At 57.6% G+C, this 18,726-nt stretch overlaps 1 protein-coding gene across 2 annotated transcripts in view; it reads left to right on the top strand.

Annotated features, from left to right (window-relative positions):
* The window catches only part of ZNF423 (zinc finger protein 423), a 329,134-nt gene that overhangs the window by 187,557 nt on the left and 122,851 nt on the right, over positions 1-18,726 (top strand). For both annotated transcript variants that reach the window (XM_067717900.1, XM_067717901.1), the window contains exons 4-5: positions 2,484-5,698; positions 12,550-12,634. In XM_067717900.1, the coding sequence (XP_067574001.1) occupies positions 2,484-5,698; positions 12,550-12,634 (3,300 nt within the window). The remainder of the gene's footprint in view (positions 1-2,483; positions 5,699-12,549; positions 12,635-18,726) is intronic.

Raw genomic sequence — 18,726 nt, 5'->3', positions numbered from 1 at the left:
GACTGCATGGGAGCTTGACACGGGGGTCCCTCTGCTGGTCTCATCTACTCAGGTGTAGTCTGGTACGACTGACCTGTGTCAAGGGGCCTGACTGTGGACAGGCCTGGTGCTGGCCTTCCCTGGGGGACGTCACTGTGGTTGTGCCTCAGTTTCCTCGTCTGTACAGTGGGAGGGGCCCTGGTTCCCGCCTCCCTCGTGGTTAGAACAGCCCTTAGCAGAGGTACACAGGAAGGGCTCTGTGGCAGCTTGCGTGAGTCTGAGCTAAGACATCAAAATAATAAAACGCTGGTGGAGCCCGGCCAGGGGGTGGGGGCCGAGCACATCCCTCAGCTGCCCCAACTCCAGCCATCTCTTCCCTTGGGTCCCTTTGTCTGCGCCCCGCGTAGCCCAGCTGGCAAGAGCTGGGAATTACCCGGCAGGGGCCGGGGCGCCTCCCGCCGCATCTCATCTGAGGAGCTGGCAGCCCTGCGTCCTTCCCATCCGAAGGCCCTGTAATGTGAGGCTCCCAGGGGAGCAGGCGCCCTCACTTTGGGAGGCACCCTGCTCTGGGTTGGGTGACTGGGCTTCAGAGGCAGGGAGGCTGCTGGGAGATGCAGGACTCTGGGCCGGGAGCTTTGGAGAGCGGCATCCTTCCAGGCAGAGCTCTGCCAGCGGTGCCAGCTGGGGTCAGGCAGATCTTCACACGGTCGGGGCCAGAGGCCCCGGGCGGGCACCAGGGTGGTGCGTGGACCCTAGGAGCAGGCTCTGAGTGACCCCGAAAGACCCTTTAGCCGGCCTTGCTTGTCTCTCCAAGTCTTGGGGTTGGCAGCTGGGAGAGCCTGGGGGTATGGGACCCCCGGTCTGAGCCGTGCCTCCGTGATGGTGTGTGTGTCTGTGTCTGCAGGTGAGTGTGCATGTATGTTCAAGCTTGTGGGTGCATGTGGGAGTGATTGCAGGGGAATGGATATGTTTGTGTGTGTGTGAGAGTATGTGACTGTGTGTGATTGTGTGTGGGTAAGAGTGTGTATGACTGCATGTGTGTGAGTGTGTGTTGGTGTGTTGGAGTTCACATGTGAGTTGTGGGAGTGACGTGTGACCTGTGTGTGTGTGTGAGTGTGTTTATGCGTGCAGGTGTGTGTGCCGGTGCCTGCCCAGCCTCGGAATGTGGTCCCCCTGCCTTGCCCTTCTAGAGGGTCTGGGCTGCCTCTGGCCAAGAATTTCTGGGTTCCACCTGTGAGGCTCTTCCGAAGACTAAGCTGGCTTGGCTGGGGGCCGGGGAGGCGGGGGCCGTGGTCTGTTTCCTTGGGGGTTAGAAGAGCAAGGTCAGTGCAGTCGAGTCTGAGCTTTTGTTTGTCTCTCCCCTGCCCGTAGCAGCCTGCGGTCCGTTTCATTCATTATTAAGTCTTAAATCCACCCAACACGAAACTTGAGCCATGGAATTCACTCCCTGCTCAGGCTGGCTCGGTTCAACCACCCCCCCCCCCCCCGCCGTGTCTTGGGAAACTTCACTGGTCTAATTTGCTGTGTCCGGTTTGCCTTTGTTTTTTCCAGAAATGGCCAACCCCTAGTGCGGGGGTGGCCCCTGTCCCTGGGGAGGGCGGGCCACATAGGGTGTCCGTGCAGGCCCCGTCCGCACACGCCACAGGGGATTTAAGGGCCCACTAGGCTCTGAGATCTGTGGCTGTCTGGGTCCTGGCCCCATCTCTGATCACCACACCGTCAGGCCATCACCCAGGGTCCTGAGCGAACTTGGGGCAAATCCAGGGGTGGAGGGGGAACAAAGAAAACGACCGCCCTTGGGATGGTTTGGGCTGGGAACCCTGCAGCCCCTTCTCAAGTGCCCCTGGTTTACGCCCGTGTGTGCTCTCGGGGCTGATACCGTGTGCCTGTAACTTCCGCCTCATATGTCTGTGCGCACCTGAAGCAGCAGTTCCAGCTTTATCAGTCCCCCCTTCCCCGCGGAATGTGGTGTGGCCGAATTCATTAAAGTGCATTTTATTTTCTTGCAGAATTTTGCTTACGTCCCATTGCACCAGTGGGATTTCCGCCACAGACTAGGGGTTGGAGGGGGAGTCAACCCCCGTGTCTTGATCGAGTGATGGGACTTACCTCCTTTGGGCCTATGGGACTGATGGTCTCTGAGGACATTTCAGGTGACTTTTTTCCCAGGCTGCACCCCCCCCACCCCCCATCAGGGAGGTGACTGAGACCTCACCTCCTGTTGGGGGGCTGGGGGCTGCATCCAGCGAGGTCCAGGAAGGCGTTGCCCAGGGGAGAGGCACGTCCCCTGCTTATCCTGCCACCCTTCTTCCACCCCCTCTGCAGACTGGAAGGCCCGCATGTCCACTTGTTTCCGGCCCCCCAGACTCCCTCCCCCCACTCCCCCTGCAGCAGTGGGCCAGCTGCACAGCCTCAGCCCGCGAGCTTTCAAGAAGCTGGCTCTGTCCTTGTCTCTCGCGGCCCTGGGAATTGCCTCTAATCTCTCTTCTGCCTTCCCTCTGCAGATGGAGACGACGACCCACAACTCTCCTGGGTGGCCTCGTCTCCCTCCAGCAAGGATGTTGCGTCCCCCACGCAGATGATCGGAGATGGGTGTGACCTGGGCCTGGGTGAGGAGGAAGGGGGCACGGGCCTGCCGTACCCTTGCCAGTTCTGCGACAAGTCCTTCATCCGCCTGAGCTACCTGAAGAGGCACGAGCAGATCCACAGCGACAAGCTGCCGTTCAAGTGCACCTACTGCAGCCGCCTCTTCAAGCACAAGAGGAGCCGCGACCGGCACATCAAGCTGCACACGGGCGACAAGAAGTACCACTGCCACGAGTGCGAGGCGGCCTTCTCCCGCAGCGACCACCTGAAGATCCACCTGAAGACCCACAGCTCCAGCAAGCCCTTCAAGTGCACTGTCTGCAAGCGCGGCTTCTCCTCCACCAGCTCGCTGCAGAGCCACATGCAGGCCCACAAGAAGAACAAGGAGCACCTGGCCAAGTCGGAGAAGGAGGCCAAGAAGGACGACTTCATGTGCGACTACTGCGAGGACACCTTCAGCCAGACCGAGGAGCTGGAGAAGCACGTGCTCACCCGCCACCCCCAGCTCTCCGAGAAGGCCGACCTGCAGTGCATCCACTGCCCCGAGGTCTTCGTCGACGAGAACGCGCTGCTCGCCCACATCCACCAAGCCCACGCCAACCAGAAACACAAGTGCCCCATGTGCCCCGAGCAGTTCTCCTCGGTGGAGGGCGTCTACTGCCACCTGGACAGCCACCGGCAGCCCGACTCCAGCAACCACAGCGTCAGCCCTGACCCCGTGCTGGGCAGCGTGGCCTCCATGAGCAGCGCCACTCCAGACTCCAGTGCCTCCGTGGAGCGAGGCTCCACGCCGGACTCCACCTTGAAGCCGCTGCGGGGCCAGAAGAAGATGCGGGATGACGGGCAGGGCTGGTCCAAGGTGGTCTACAGCTGCCCCTATTGCTCCAAGCGGGACTTTAACAGCCTGGCCGTGCTGGAGATCCACCTGAAGACCATCCACGCAGACAAGCCACAGCAGAGCCACACGTGTCAGATCTGCCTAGACTCCATGCCCACCCTCTACAACCTCAACGAGCACGTCCGCAAGCTGCACAAGAACCACGCCTACCCCGTGATGCAGTTCAGTAACATCTCCGCCTTCCACTGCAACTACTGCCCCGAGATGTTCGCCGACATCAACAGCCTGCAGGAGCACATCCGCGTCTCCCACTGCGGCCCCAACTCCAACCCGCCCGACGGCAGTAACGCCTTCTTCTGCAACCAGTGCTCCATGGGATTCCTGACCGAGTCCTCCCTCACCGAGCACATCCAGCAGGCCCACTGCAGCGTCGGCAGCGCCAAGCTGGAGTCCCCGGTCGTGCAGCCTGCGCAGTCCTTCATGGAGGTCTATTCCTGCCCCTACTGCACCAACTCGCCCATCTTCGGCTCCATCCTGAAGCTCACCAAGCACATCAAGGAGAACCACAAGAACATCCCGCTGGCCCACAGCAAGAAGTCCAAGGCGGAGCAGAGCCCGGTCTCATCTGACGTGGAGGTGTCGTCCCCGAAGCGGCAGCGGCTCTCGGTGAGCGCCAACTCCATCTCCAACGGCGAGTATCCCTGTAATCAGTGCGACCTCAAGTTCTCCAACTTCGAGAGCTTCCAGACCCACCTGAAGCTGCACCTGGAGCTGCTGCTGCGCAAGCAGGCATGCCCCCAGTGCAAAGAGGACTTCGACTCCCAGGAATCCCTCCTGCAGCACCTGACGGTGCACTACATGACCACGTCGACCCACTACGTGTGCGAGAGCTGCGACAAGCAGTTCTCCTCGGTGGACGACCTGCAGAAGCACCTGCTGGACATGCACACCTTCGTGCTCTACCACTGCACCCTGTGTCAGGAGGTCTTTGACTCCAAGGTGTCCATCCAGGTGCACCTGGCGGTGAAGCACAGCAACGAGAAGAAGATGTACCGCTGCACGGCCTGCAACTGGGACTTCCGCAAGGAGGCCGACCTGCAGGTGCACGTCAAACACAGCCACCTGGGCAACCCGGCCAAGGCACACAAGTGCATCTTCTGCGGGGAGACCTTCAGCACCGAGGTGGAGCTGCAGTGCCACATCACTACGCACAGCAAGAAGTACAACTGCAAGTTCTGCAGCAAGGCCTTCCACGCCATCATCCTGCTGGAGAAGCACCTGCGGGAGAAGCACTGCGTGTTTGACGCGGCCACCGAGAACGGCACGGCCAACGGGGTGCCCCCGGCTACTGCCAAGAAGGCCGAGCCGGCCGACCTGCAGGGCATGCTGCTGAAGAACCCCGAGGCGCCCAACAGCCACGAGGCGAGCGAGGATGACGTGGACGCGTCAGAACCCATGTACGGCTGCGATATCTGCGGGGCGGCCTACACCATGGAGGTGCTGCTGCAGAACCACAGGCTGCGGGACCACAACATCCGGCCAGGCGAGGACGACGGCTCCCGGAAGAAGGCTGAGTTCATCAAGGGCAGCCACAAGTGCAACGTGTGCTCACGGACTTTCTTCTCGGAGAATGGCCTCCGGGAGCACCTGCAGACGCACCGGGGCCCTGCCAAGCACTACATGTGCCCCATCTGTGGCGAGCGCTTCCCCTCGCTGCTGACGCTCACTGAGCACAAGGTGACCCACAGCAAGAGCCTGGACACGGGCACCTGCCGCATCTGCAAGATGCCCCTGCAGAGCGAGGAGGAGTTCATCGAGCACTGCCAGATGCACCCCGACCTGCGCAACTCCCTCACAGGCTTCCGCTGTGTGGTCTGCATGCAGACGGTCACCTCCACGCTCGAGCTCAAGATCCATGGCACCTTCCACATGCAGAAGCTGGCGGGCAGCTCGGCTGCGTCCTCCCCCAACGGCCAGGGGCTGCAGAAGCTGTACAAGTGTGCCCTGTGCCTCAAAGAGTTTCGCAGCAAGCAGGACCTGGTGAAGCTCGACGTCAACGGGCTCCCCTATGGCCTCTGCGCCGGCTGCATGGCCCGCAGCTCCAACGGACAGGTGGGTGGCCTGGCCCCGCCCGAGCCTGCCGACCGGCCCTGCGCCGGCCTCCGCTGCCCCGAGTGCAGCGTCAAGTTCGAGAGCGCCGAGGACCTGGAGAGCCACATGCAGGTGGACCACCGTGACCTCACTCCAGAGACCAGTGGGCCCCGGAAAGGCGCCCAGACGTCGCCAGTGCCCCGGGTAAGTGCAGCCCACCCGAGCCTGGACCTTGCTCCTTGGGGCTCCACTCGTGCCCAGAGGAGCCCCCGTGCCGAGCTCTGTGTTGCCCGGTGGCGTTCCCTCTAGTAGCCCAGAGAAGCAGCGCCATTGTGCAGCGGTTAAGCACGTCTGATTGCAGTAGACTCTGAGTTCAAACCCCAGTGTCACCATTTCCCTTCCTGTGTGACATGGCATTTATCTTCCTGGGCCTCATTTGCCAAGGGCTCGTCTGTAAAATGGGAATAATAATTGTCTCGACTTCATAGAATTGGTATGAGGGGCCCGTGGCATAATGTAGATAAAAGGCTGATGCAGTGAGCGCTTCCTCAGTGTTCTTGGTCGTCTTGGTCATTGATCGCGGGGTGGACTTATTCACACACTTATTGGGTCTTCTTGGGCAAGTGACTCTGTTCTCTAGGCTTTAGATTTAGGAATCCTTTGACAATTTATGGAGATAATATACACATAAAGGGCCTGGAACCTGGCACTTAGGGCCCGGTCACGCTAGCAGTTATCACCAGCTGATACTATTACCACCAACGGCATCACTATAGCCAGTGCAGTTGCTGGTACATGGAAGGCCCTAGGAAGGTTTCCAGTTACTGTTATCGTTAATGACTGACTGATGATTGATCAAAATTGTCCTGTGCACCCTTTATTTTGGGGGTGCCTGGCAGCTAAGGAGAGTCAGAAACGGTCCCTGCCTTGGGGGCTACGAGGTCAGGGGGAGCCGCAGGCCCATAACCAGTGGGTTTCGATGAGGCAGGGGAAGTCTGAGCTACTGGTGGGTCCACATGGGCCCTGGGAATGGTGACCAAGGGGCACCGGCCAGTGGGCCTGGAGGCTGCATGACCCTCAGGTGTCAGAACGGGCCCGGGGGTTCCCATCAAGTCTGTGTTGTCTGTTTCCAGACTGAGGAGATGCCAAGCAGATCTCGGGGGTATCTTTCCCTGGAGAGCCACTGCTGGTACCACTGGCAGGGGGGCAGGATTTGGGGAAGGGCCACCTGCCACAGGTTCCTGCTGGAAGACAGGGATGTCTGCTGAGGGTGTTTCACTGTGGGATCAGAACTGGGGCCCGGAACTCCGGGATTTTGAGGGGGAGAGAGAGTGAGAGAGAAGGATGGCGGGAGAGGCTGAAGGGAGAATCTGCAGTGGGGGCCCCTAAGGGGTCTCCTGGCCAGCTCCCCACAGAGGCCAGCGAGCCAGAGGCCCTGACCAAGATCACCCAGCTGCAGAGGGAAACGTCTGAATGAGGATAGAGCTGTGTGTCCAGCTGGGGCCTGAGGCCTCTCCTCAAAGCCCCGTCTGTAGCAGAGAGCTCCTTTTAGAGGTGATTCATTGGTTGATTAAATTTGTCCTGAGCGCCCATTATTTCTGGTGTGTCTGGCAGCCAAGGAGAGTCAGAAATGGACCACTTTCTTAAGGCCTTATGACTGAGCAAAGCCTTCTAGGTAAGGGTCCAGTGGTCACCCTTCAGAGGTCCTGAGCACAGTGCGGTCACGGCTGCCCAGCTCTGTCCCCCTGAGCCTCAGCTTTCTGCCAGCCAGTGTGGGTGGATTGGGGAGGATTTGGGCCCTGGAGTCAGATGGCCTGCGTTAAAATCTCCCCCTTCCAGTACCCACTTATGATTTGACCTCTCTGGGCTTCGGTCCTCACCTGTAAAGCCAGAGGGTAATAGCAGTACCGCTAGTAATAGCAATTGCAATAGTGTCTACTTCCAAAGCTGGCATCACCTGTGAGGGACCGGGCGGTTGTTCTGCTTTTCTAACCAGCCTCTGCTCTGGTTGGCCGGCGCGTGTTCCTGCTCAGTTGTCAAATACTGTGACTGTCTCCCTGCTGACCTCAGTGTTTTGCCCTGAGGATTAAATGAGTAAAGACGTGCTGGGCATGTAGCAACCACACTTGTTGTTTTCCCGTTTATAATCACACCTCACATTTATTGAGGAATAAGGATGTACCAGGCACACCCAGGCACTTCCTATCTATTTAATCCTTACAACGCTCACTTTACAGATGAGGAAAAGGAGGCAAGGAGCAATTAGGAAGTTTGCTGTGAGCCCCGCAGTTTAAAGAAGCAGAGAAGGGATTGGAGCCCAGGGAGTGTGTGGTGCCCCAGCCCGAGCTCTTGACCAGCCCTTCAGCTAGCACCTCTGGAGCCCATCCTAGTTGCAAGGGTGGGGTCCAGGGCGGTCAGCCCGGTGCTCATGCGGTGAGACAGTGTGGCACGGCCGGGCCCCTGCATACCCTTCTCCCGGGTGCGCTCCAGCCCCATCCCTGCCCACACTGGGGCTCCTGCCGGCCATGGGGCTGCTTCTAGCGTCCCCAGAGCCTTTGGCTATTGAAGGCGGGATCCTGTATCAAGTACTACTTCATAAAACCCCTACTGTGTGGGCACCCACTCTTATATTGTTTCCATGGCAACACCCTGGACCTTTGCCATGACCTTGGCTTTGGTACAGAGGGGGCCCAGACTCAGAAAGGTGGAGCCACGTACCCGAGGATGCACAGCTGTGCGTGGGAGTGCGGAACTACGAACCCGAGGGGGCTTGTTTTCTGGGAGCCTGGAAGGCCTTCCTCTCCCTGTTCCTGGTCTTGTGAGAGAGAAGGGAGCTGGAACTCACATCTAGAGGCCTGGGCAGATGGGCCATTTGCAGAAAGAAGCTAGACAAAGCCTGGGTACCTCCCCAGCGGAGGCACAGCCTCTGGGGCGTCGCCCCCTGCCTGGGCACGCCTGGGGGCAGGGGCCCAGCTGTCTGTTCGCCCACCCCTCCCTCCCCCAGGGCTCACGCATACAAGAGCAGACTCTGGGGGCTGCACAGGGGCTTGGGGGCTGGCAGGCTGGGACCCTCGGGAGTGTATCCATAGCAACCAGCTCTCTGAGGACTGGGTTCCCATGGGGCCGAGGCTGCTGTCGGCTGGAGCGAAGCGGTGAGGTTTCCGCCTCCCCCTCTGTTTACGGGTAATAACAACATCACCCCAATTCCAGCCCCTTGTGGGCAGACCCCGGCCCTCATCGACTCACCAAATTGCCACGGTGCCCCGTCCGGCGTGGGGTGGGGAGGTAGACTGGGTGCTTTCACACTCCATCTTCCTGCAGGGTAAACAGACAGCCAGGTTCACGGGCTTGTTCAGGTGACAGCTTTCCGTCACCCAGAGCAGGGCTGTGTGGGGTGGTCTTGGCGTGGAGCCAAGAACGGCAGCTCACACAGTGTCTCTGGTGGGCGCCTGCCTGGGGTCCAGTCCCAGCTCTCCTGATCACCGGCGCTACGCTTTGACCAAATGATTTAGCCTCTTGACACTCCACTTTCTCCGTCCCTAAAGTGGAGCTTGCAGAGTCATTCAGAAGAGACAGTGCCTGCACGTAGTAGGCTCATGATAGGTGCTCAGTAAATGTGAGTTGCGATCATGATACGGGAATTCAGTGGCAGTGGCTGTCTTTCCCCTCTTCTTCCCTTTCCCTCTCCGCATCCTCAGGCATGTTCTCTTCCTGCCCCGGGACCCTCTGGGGTTGCTCGGGCCACGCTGGGGAAGGCAGCCCTGGCTTAGGTGCCAGTGTTCAGCGTTGGCTCTCCTGGGCTGGGCCCCGGGGGAGGCGCTTATGCAGAGGAGGTGCTTTGAATGCCAAGTTCTCTTTTTCTGTCATTACGTCTCCTAGCGGGGGCTGAACCTGCAGAGGAGGATGCGGTCTTTGGGGGATAGCAAGAGGGAGACGGACCCAGAGGAGGTGTTGAGGGGAGGATGGGGGGCAGCAGGAGGTAGACAGAGTGAGAGTCCTCGCCTGCTCTCCCCGTGCTGCGTTCCACAGCCTGGCCTGGGCGCCTGCTCCTCCAGACCCTGGGCATCCCTGGTCTCACATGCAAGGCCCAAAGGGCCATCTTTGGGTGGGGGCATGTGGGTATACATGTGCCTTAGTGAGTGTTGGTGCTGGTGAACCTGTGTGTGTGCAGGTGTGTGTACGCCTGACTGTGAATGTGCGTGTGTATACCTATGAGTCTACATGTGTGTCCACAAGGGTCAGTGCACACCCTTGTGCCATAAGTCGCTTGTGCATCCGTGGGTACATTGGGGAGTGATGGGTGTGATGGCTGTCAGGGTTCCAGGGAGAGAACTGAAAGCGTGTGTGTTACTGGGGATGCTCCTTGAACTTGTGGTCCATGAGGATGTCTCCACTTCTCTGGGGGTGTTGCACTTATGTGTCTGTGTTACAGGGAGCAAGTGGGTTGCTGTGTGTAGGGGTTGTGGGTGTGTGTGAGGGTCTTGCGTGTTGGTGGTGAGTTGGGGCGAGGTATGTAGGATGTTTGCAAGTCTGTGTGTATATCCTCACATGCGTGTCCGTGCCTGCGCATACGCGCTCTGTGTGTGCGTGTGAACGCCCAGGCCCTTTGGTCAGCAGCTCCTGTGACCACTCCCCTGGGATTCCCCGGGAGCCTGTTGCCCCACGAGGCAGGGCCCGGTCCTCTTCCTGCCACTGAGGGGGGACATTTGGGGGTACCCTGTCGTCCTGCCCAGGCAGGCTCCTGTGCTTTCAAGCACAGTGAACTTGCTTCATTCATCTGCCCCGCGGAGGAATAGCACTTTGATCGTGAACTGCCCCCCGCAGTGGTCTGGACAGCCGTGGCCGTGGCCGTGGCCTCTAGAGACTTCCAGCCAAGGAGGTGGGGGGCACAGTCTCCCTTGTCCAGCAGGGTCCTCTGGGCTTCCTCTGCATGGAGCTTCCTGGGGCGTGCTCCATTCTTGCCTTTACTTCCTTCACTCATTCATTCATTCATTCATCCATTTAAGCATCGAGGACTCTTATACTTGCCAGGCAGAGTGGGTGAGGGACACATGTGAGAGGGAATGAATGATTTTGATGGTGGAGAAACCCAGGGTCCTTCCTCTCCGTGAGCACAGACGAGGAGTTGAGCCGAGGTGGGTGCTTTGGGACTGTGCCCTTCAGAAGACTTCAGTCCCTGCTGTCTCTTCTGGCCTGAAATCTCCTCTGCCTGTTGTGAGGCTCCCCTGTTCTGTCCCCACCAGACTCACCCATTACTCCCGGGTGTTTCCGTGCGAATGCCTGCTTCCGGGCCCAGCGCTGTGGCTGCTCTGAGGACATACTGAACGCCCAGGTCTCCCGAAGCACTGGGAGCAAGGCCCTCTGGTCTTATCAGCACGGGTCCTGGAGCCCCAGCGGGGACCCTGCCTGGAGCCCGGAGCTCCCAGCACCAGCTGGTCCAGTTGTTTCTCCATTCCTTTATTCAACAGTCTCTCGGCAGCAGTGGGAATCATGATGAACGTTCAGTGCTTATTAGGCACTCGCTCTGCGCTGGGCCCTGTGTTGGGTGGTGGGGATCCAGGATCCCTAGTCACCGGGGGATGACTTCTCTTTGTCCCTTCTGCCCTCATAGAGGGCGTGGCACATGTTATTTCACAGCTTTGCTCATTTGTTCCACAAATGCTTCCTAAGCACGCAGTCCTTTCTGGGACCCCACAGGTGGACAGAACGCGTCCTGGCCCTCTGGGTGCTCACACTGCAGTGCGAGCAAACAAATCAATTGGCCACGACAAAATCGTGTGCGGAGCAACTAGGTGCTTTCAGCATAAGCTCAGGGGCCTGGGCAGATCCTAAACTCACTCTGGGGTGGGAAGAAAAGGCTTCTCAGAAGAGGTGCGATTTGAACAGAGTCCTCAAGGATGGTGAGGGTATTCCAGGTGGAGGAAACAGCATAGGCCCGGAGGTGAGGCCAAGCCCTTCAGAAGAACTGCAGCTTCGGGTGGGGCTGAGGTGGGGCTGCGACAGCTGAGCCCTCTGGTGGTTCGTCCTGGCTGCGTCGTTGAGGGTTGGGTCTCAGTGCTCAGCCAGGAAATCCAGAGTCTTGCCCTCTTTTCCAGAGGCCGAGGGAGGCCCCATCATCCCAGGACCCAAAGTAGTCTTCAGAAAACTTGGGTACTTTGGATTCCCATACCACCCCTCCCTCTTCCTAAAAACGCACAGCCACAGCCCTTCCCCCACTCAGGCAACACACCTCTGTCCACGGTGGGCTGGTTTCACACTGAAGCTCCACTCTTTGGAACCAGTCTTCGAGAAGCTTTGACACTTTTCATGTTCTCCATTTCTCTGCCCCCCTCCCCACAAAAGCAGTTGGTAATAGCTCCCCGTGTGTGGAAGCCAGCTGTAGGATCACCCGGGGCCTTGTGTGTCTAGGGCAGATGAGGAATTCTTCATTCACCCCTGAGTGTCAGAGCTGATGGAAGCAGTCTCCCCTGCTTGGCCACTCGGTTCTTAGGGTAGGTAAATAGATGAGAGAGGAGTTGGATGGGTGCAAAGAGAGATGAATGGATGGGTGGATGGGTGGATGGATGGATGGGTGGATGGATGGGTGGCTAGATGAACGAATGGGTGTGTGTGTGTGTGTTTAGACGGATGGGTGGGTAGACAGGGGGTAGGTAGACAGTGATGGGTAGACAGATGGATGAACAGACGGATGGATGAGTGGATGCAGCAGGCATAGATGGGTGGAAGATGGGTAGACGGATTTGAGCATACCCCAAGCAGAACAGCCTGCCTCAGCTTCCTTTCTGTGGTTCTGCTGTGTGCCCTCACCTTGGGATGGGGCAGTTTCCCCGGGTCGAGCAGAGGAGCAGCTCCCTTGCAGTGGAGCCTGTCCCCACGTCCCCAGGCTGAATCTGAGCTGGATGCAGAGGCAGGTGGGAAGAGAATGGCCTGGAGAGAACTGGGAGTGGATCAGAGCCATTCTGGGAAGTCTTGAGCCACGGCCTCCAGGAACTTTTGCTTTCTGCTCTGTTCTGCACCCTGGCTGTCTAATTCCTTTCCTTTTGGTTTCCAAACAGAAGAAGACGTACCAGTGCATCAAGTGTCAGATGACCTTCGAGAACGAGAGAGAGATCCAAATCCACGTTGCCAACCACATGATTGGTAAGCACGCATCTCCTCCTACCTGTGCTGCGGCCGCTCCTCAGGGTTGAAATGTTTGGTTCCAATCATCATTTCACTGGCTTGTAGCTCAAAGGATAGAGTCACTGCTGCTGTTTCTGCGACGTTTCAAATGGGACTAAAAACGTCAGAACTGGAGCACTTTCTCCACCCGAACCTTCTTTTCGCGCGGCTCCACTCCCATTGCAGTCCAACTTTTGACAGTCTCTTCCATTTCCCAGCATAAATTTCCCTCCATTTCTGGAATGAAGTGCTTTCCAGTTGTCAAGCACTCAGGGGCAATTACGCTTCAATTTCGTATGTCATGGCATCAAATAGATTTAACTGCTCACGTTTCCCCACGAAACGTGGGGAATTCCTCAGGCACATTGTCAAAACAGAATGCTTACAGAGTTATTCCGCTGCTTTTCCCATTCCTCTTCAAGCGGTCTTGGACTTTGGGAAATTCAGCCTTTAAAGAAGGGAGCTTTCCAAGTCGCATCGTGTTCCCACTTGGCCCGAGGGATGGAGGGAAGCCTTGAGGTCTTACTTGCCTTCTGTGGGTGGCTGTGGTCTCCCTGGCGGCTAGGGAGGCCCTTGCTATAAGAGAGGGCACAGCGGATTTCTGGTGGCATGGGGCTAGCCCAGGGGGTGGGTTTGGCAGTGAGGGCCTTGAGAACTTCTGGAATCTTGGTGCCCTGGGTCTTTGGCGGAAGCGTGATCACCTTCTCCAAGACTCCCGCAGTCTGAGTGATGAAAGATCAGGCCTGGGTTGAGCATCCCGACCCTGACTTTCTCTCCATTTTTCTGCCTCTCATACGTTCTCATTAAAGTCTTAACAACAGCCATGCCAACAGACTGCTGCTTTACAAAACCCTTGATCGCGTACATTAAAAAAAGGTCCACTTAAGCGTCCACCTCAGTGGATCCTCACGAATTGAGCACACTTGGGTAACCAACACCCAGGTGAAGAAGCAGACCATTCCTGCATCCCAGAACCCCCCCTCGGCCCCCTCCATCCCCTTCCCCCACCAACAGAAGGGCCTCAGCATCTGATGCTAACACCATAGGTTACTTGTGGTTGTTTCGCGTTTTATGTAAATGAGATCACACCGTCTCTGCTCACTTGTGTCTGGTGCCTTTTGCTTGTTCCTATTAGCGCCTGTGGTTGGACATTGCCCCTTCTCACGGGTGTATGGTATTCCATTGTGTGAACACATCACCATTTATCTGTTCTTGATACACATACTGATGGGCATCTGGTAGTTTCCTTTGCAGAATTGTTTCAAATACTGTGCTGCTGTGACCATTCTTGTATGGGTCGTTGGTGGACACTCACATGCGGTTTTAATGGGAATATCTCTCCGACTGAAATTGATGGGTCATAGGATATGAGTAGGCTCCCCTTCAGTAGATACAGATGAATACACTTCCAAAGTGGTCGGTTGTATGAAGTCTCCCTCCCACCTCAGCCTGTGAGAGTTGTTCCGCATCTGTGCCGTCATCCACACTGTACATGATAAGGCCCTTCTTCAGTGGAGCTGTGCTCAGGGTGGCTGCGGTCCCCTGGTCCCCGCCAGCTGCTGCTCAGTGAGTTTGGGTACCTAGCGTCCCAGTGACTCGGGGCAGGTCCCCTGAAGGCGCTGAGCACAACTGGGTGCCTGGTGGGGCTCCCTCAATGACGAGGGGACATGAGAAGCACGGGAGGGGCAGGGGACCCTGGGAATTCAGCCCGACAGGAAGGCTGGTGACTTTTTAGTTCCTTCTGTGTGAGAGGCCCCTGCTGAAGTAGAAGAAGGAAACTACTCTGTCCGTCACTGGCTGCTGAGCGCGCTTTCACGGCAGTGTCAGGGAGGTGAAGACGAAGATATCTAAAAATGTTTGCTTTTGTAGCAGGTGTTAATGTGCGCTCTTGTTTGTAAGTACCAAGGTCGAGAGGCTGACTAATTGGACCACGGTGAGTCAAAGGTGTTTCTCCCCGCCTCCTTTCTCCCTTCCACCTTTCCTTTTGCGCAGCACCTGGAAGCTGGGTGTCCACAGGTGGAAGGCGAGGGCTTGCTCTTAACTAGAGTGGTGGAAGATGTGAAAGGAGGGTTTGATTGGCACTTGGGTCTCTGTGTGAGCAGAGGGCGGGGTCCTGCAAGAAGTCCCGGCTGGTGGCTGGAAAGGGCCCCTCACCAGGCTCGCTCGGCAGTGCCGTGAGCTGGCCTGTTCTCAGGATGCGCGGGGTGTGGGGACCTGAGAGCAGGCAGCAAGGAGCTGTTGGTCTCAGAGCCTGAGCGTCCAGGCAAGACGTTTATGCAGCTGCACGAGGTCTCACATGCAGGCCCTTGGCTCATGGCCATGAGGCACGGGCCAGGGACCTGCTGGGGCTACACCTCTGCTGGCAGGGCTGTATCTCCCCTCTCTCTGCCCTGCCCCCCTCACCTGCCCTTCCTTCCCTGACCTCATCACCTCCATCAATCAAAGAACGTTGAGCATGTGCTACATGTAGAGACCTGGGGTGGTCCCTGTGGGTGATAGAGGGTGAAGGGGACATGGCCCCTGCCCTCAGAGACCTCACAGCATCCCGCAGAAGACACCACAGCACCACTCTGTGCAGTGGAGGGAGGTCACACTGGGTGAGGATGCTAACAGCTGCCGTGGACTGAGCCCCAGCACAGGCCGGGTACTTACGTAGCTTCTGGTTTTCCACCTCACAGAGGAGGTTTAATGACTTACCCAAGTTCTTCCAGCCAGGAAATAGCAGAGCCAGGGTCTGAATAAAAACCAGGCTCCCTCCACTGTGTGTGGCTCCCCTGCCAGGGCCTGTGGTGGGAGAGACCCAGCCCTACCCTCAGGGGCTTCCTGTCCATGGGGGAGGCTGGTGGGCATCCAGTAAGCACAGTGTAGTGAGGTTGATGCTTCCGGAACAGGGACTGCTGGATCCAAATAAGTCCATCAGGAAGGCCTGGGTATTGAAAGGTAAGGAGGCGTTTTCTCTGTGGTTTAGGGCCATCCCTGGCAAAGGGAGCAGCTTAGCAATGAAGGACAGTTGCTAGAGAACAGGGCCCTCGGAGAGCTGATTGTAAGGAAGAAGCAGGTCCTTGAAGGATGTGCTGTGGTTCAGCTGAGAAGGTGGGAAGCAGCATCTGTGGGAGGACTGTAGGGTGAGCAAAGCTCAGAGGCAGGGGCAGAGGAGGTGGCTGGGGAGTGGACGAGCCCGACTTGGCTAGGGTGGAGGCATTGCACGTTGTAACGTCATGGGCAGTGAGGGTGGGGAGGTGGCTTGGGGCTGGACCATGGAGGGCCTTGAAGGCCAGGTTAAGGGATTCAGGTTTGAACTTGACCCTGTAGGCTGGGGTCCAAATCTGGGGGCCCCTTGGTGGGTGTTTTATTTGGTTTCCCTTGAGAACCAGGAGAGGTGGCAGCCATGGCCCATATTCCCACAGAGCACAGTTGATGGGAGCTGGGCAGCAGCTGGAACCACAGGCCCCACCAGTCCCTGTTGTGAGTTGGGGGGATGCTTTGCTCATTTGTGGCCCCTGCCTGGCCCCTGCGGGCACCTGAGTGTACAACCTTGGGCTTACACGCTAGGGAGCCATTGAAGGTTTTGGAGCAGAGTATGGCCTGGTTGTAGCTGGGTGCTTTGGGGAGATTAATCTGGGTGCAGTGTTGAGGGGGAAGAAAATGGGATGAGAGGGCACGGTATGGACAACTAAGTGGGAAGGTATCAGAACAAGGTTTAATAGAAATCCTTGAAACAGTAAGCCAACGAACAGAAAACAATAGTTAAATTCAACAGAAGAAAAGTAATGGATCTGATGAAGATGATTATTGAATTTAAGATGTCTAGAGACTGGAACTTAATGGAACGATTCTAGGACAGATAATACTTGGGAGAAGTTAATATCTGATGGAATGTTTGCTTTGTTTATTGTCTGTATGCCTTTAAAAAATAAACTCATTATGCAAAAAAAAGAAGCAAAAAAACCCAGAGACCTGCCCCGTCTGGTCCAGAGGTGAGGGAATGAGGCAGGGAGGGAAGGGAGGAGGGAGGTGATGGAACTTATATTTGGCCTGTGCTGTGTGCCTGTTGGCCCTGGTGGCTTGGGGAAGGTGGCGGGAGTGACTGTGGGAGGTGTGAATGGAAGAGAAGCAGGTGCACGAGCTCTGGCTGGGGGCTGGCGCTGCAGCCCCGGTAGACACTGTCCAGTGTCCCTGTGGACAGCTTCCCCTGCTAAATGGCCCAAGCCCAGAGTGGCTGCCTGGAGCTGGCGGGGGTGAAAGCCCCCCTTAGTGGCACCGAGGGTACTCGGCACATAGACGTGACGCCGTTCAGCTTGGTGGTGTTCTCATGAACTTGGGGCACCGGGGGTCTGAGGCAGGCCTCCCCAGGGACCTGGACTGTGGGAGCCCACCCCCGGGGGATGCTAAACTGACCTTTTTATAGCGGGGTGGGGGGGTGCCTCATCGTGGCTTTGCAGCCTCCAGACCCCGGGAGTTACGATGACTCAGGGACACGTCTCCTTGGAAACATTTTCCCAGCACCCCTCTCCTGGCTGCCGCTGGTGAGGGCGTGATTTGGAGCTGATCGAAAGGCAAGGGTCTTTTGAAACCTTTCAGTGGCGGGGTCTCCTTTGAAATCCCCCCTCCCCACAGACAATGAGGCCCCCCTTCTCTGGGCTTCCCCCAGCTTTTGAAATGGTTTTAGACACTCCCTCCCTGAGCAGGCACATCAAAAACTTGGAGCAGTCCACAGTTCTGTTCTGTGACCTCCTGCGGGGACGACCTGGCTCCACCCAGCTGCCCCTTCCTCACCTCCCCCTGCGCCCCTCTCCCCCGAGATCCGCCCCCCCCCGACACCCTGGAAAATGGCTCTGCGGGAGGCCCCCGCCTTGGGCTCCCCGGGGCCTGCTGAGGGAGAGCTGAGGAAGGCTTGTGGGGGGCCTGGCCCAGAGACAGGGCCCCCCGATGGCTGGAGGATGAGCGTCTCCCCATGTGTGTTGGGCGTGTTCTGTACAAGACGTGAACAGCCCCCCCAGGGCACTTGGGGCCTCAGAGCCCCGGGAAGCTAGTCCGCCTGCTCTCTCCTCATCTCCTCATCCGCTCGCAGACCTCTCCCCTCCCGGTCTCTGTCAGGCCGATGGCTGGACGAGGGGTCTGAGAACTTGTCCTTGAAATAACGAACTTGCTATGACCCAGGTTGGCCCCAAGGGAGTGACTCAGCCTCTGGGCCCTGGAGTCCTAACTCAGGGCTTCACAGGCCCCTGGGGGGAGCCCCGAGGAGGGGCAGAACTGGGAAGGGACAGTCCTTGGGGGAACTTGTCAGGGACGTTTGCCCTCCGTGTCCTTGGAAAGTGGCTGTGGACCCTCTGGCAGGCAGCCAGGCCAGAGCTGGTCCCGTCCCGGTGGGGCATTAGTCATTCTGAAGATGTTATTTTCTTGGTCACGTCAGCCTCTTTCCCTGGGTGCCTCTTAAGGCCTGGGCTTTGCTGTCGGCAGTGAAGAAATGGGGGGCATTTGGAAGATCAACCTCTCCCACCTCCTGCTCAGGCCTTTAAAATGCCCCCCATGCTAGGCGGGTGGTTCTTGTCTGTCTTCCTGATACTGTGGCAGGATGGGCCCTGGTCCACCTAGAGGGGAAGGGTCTGCTCAGGGTGTGTGTGTGTGTGTGTGTGTGTGTGTGTGTGTGTGTGTGTGTGTGTTGGAGAGAGAGGGAGATTTTCTGCCTTCTAAGTCTTTAAGAAGCACATCCCAGGAGACATGTTGAAACCCACCTTTCAGACCAGGTACCCCCTCTTTCTGAGGCTGTTTCCACACCCAGGACCCTTGCTGAAGACCTGGCCTGCAGTATTTTTGGAGAGGAAGGAAGGTCTGGTGTGGAAATCAGTGTTTCGCCCTCACACCAGGGAAATCCAAAACCCTCAAATATGACTGAAGAGAAAAACATGTGAAAAGGAAAAGGAAAAGGAAAGGGAAAAAAAGGTTCCTGTGCCTTTCTGTTGGGAACACATCTTGCTGAGCAGGGCTGTGCTAGCTCTTTTGTGGTGCTTTTGATTCAGGTAACACCACACACCCAAAACATCTGTCTAACCTTAATATGTGATAAAACT

The sequence above is a fragment of the Pseudorca crassidens genome, chromosome 20 (genome assembly GCF_039906515.1).
Source record: "Pseudorca crassidens isolate mPseCra1 chromosome 20, mPseCra1.hap1, whole genome shotgun sequence".
In the NCBI taxonomy this organism is placed as follows: Eukaryota; Metazoa; Chordata; class Mammalia; order Artiodactyla; family Delphinidae; genus Pseudorca; species Pseudorca crassidens.
This window is presented reverse-complemented; position numbering and strand designations above follow the sequence as displayed.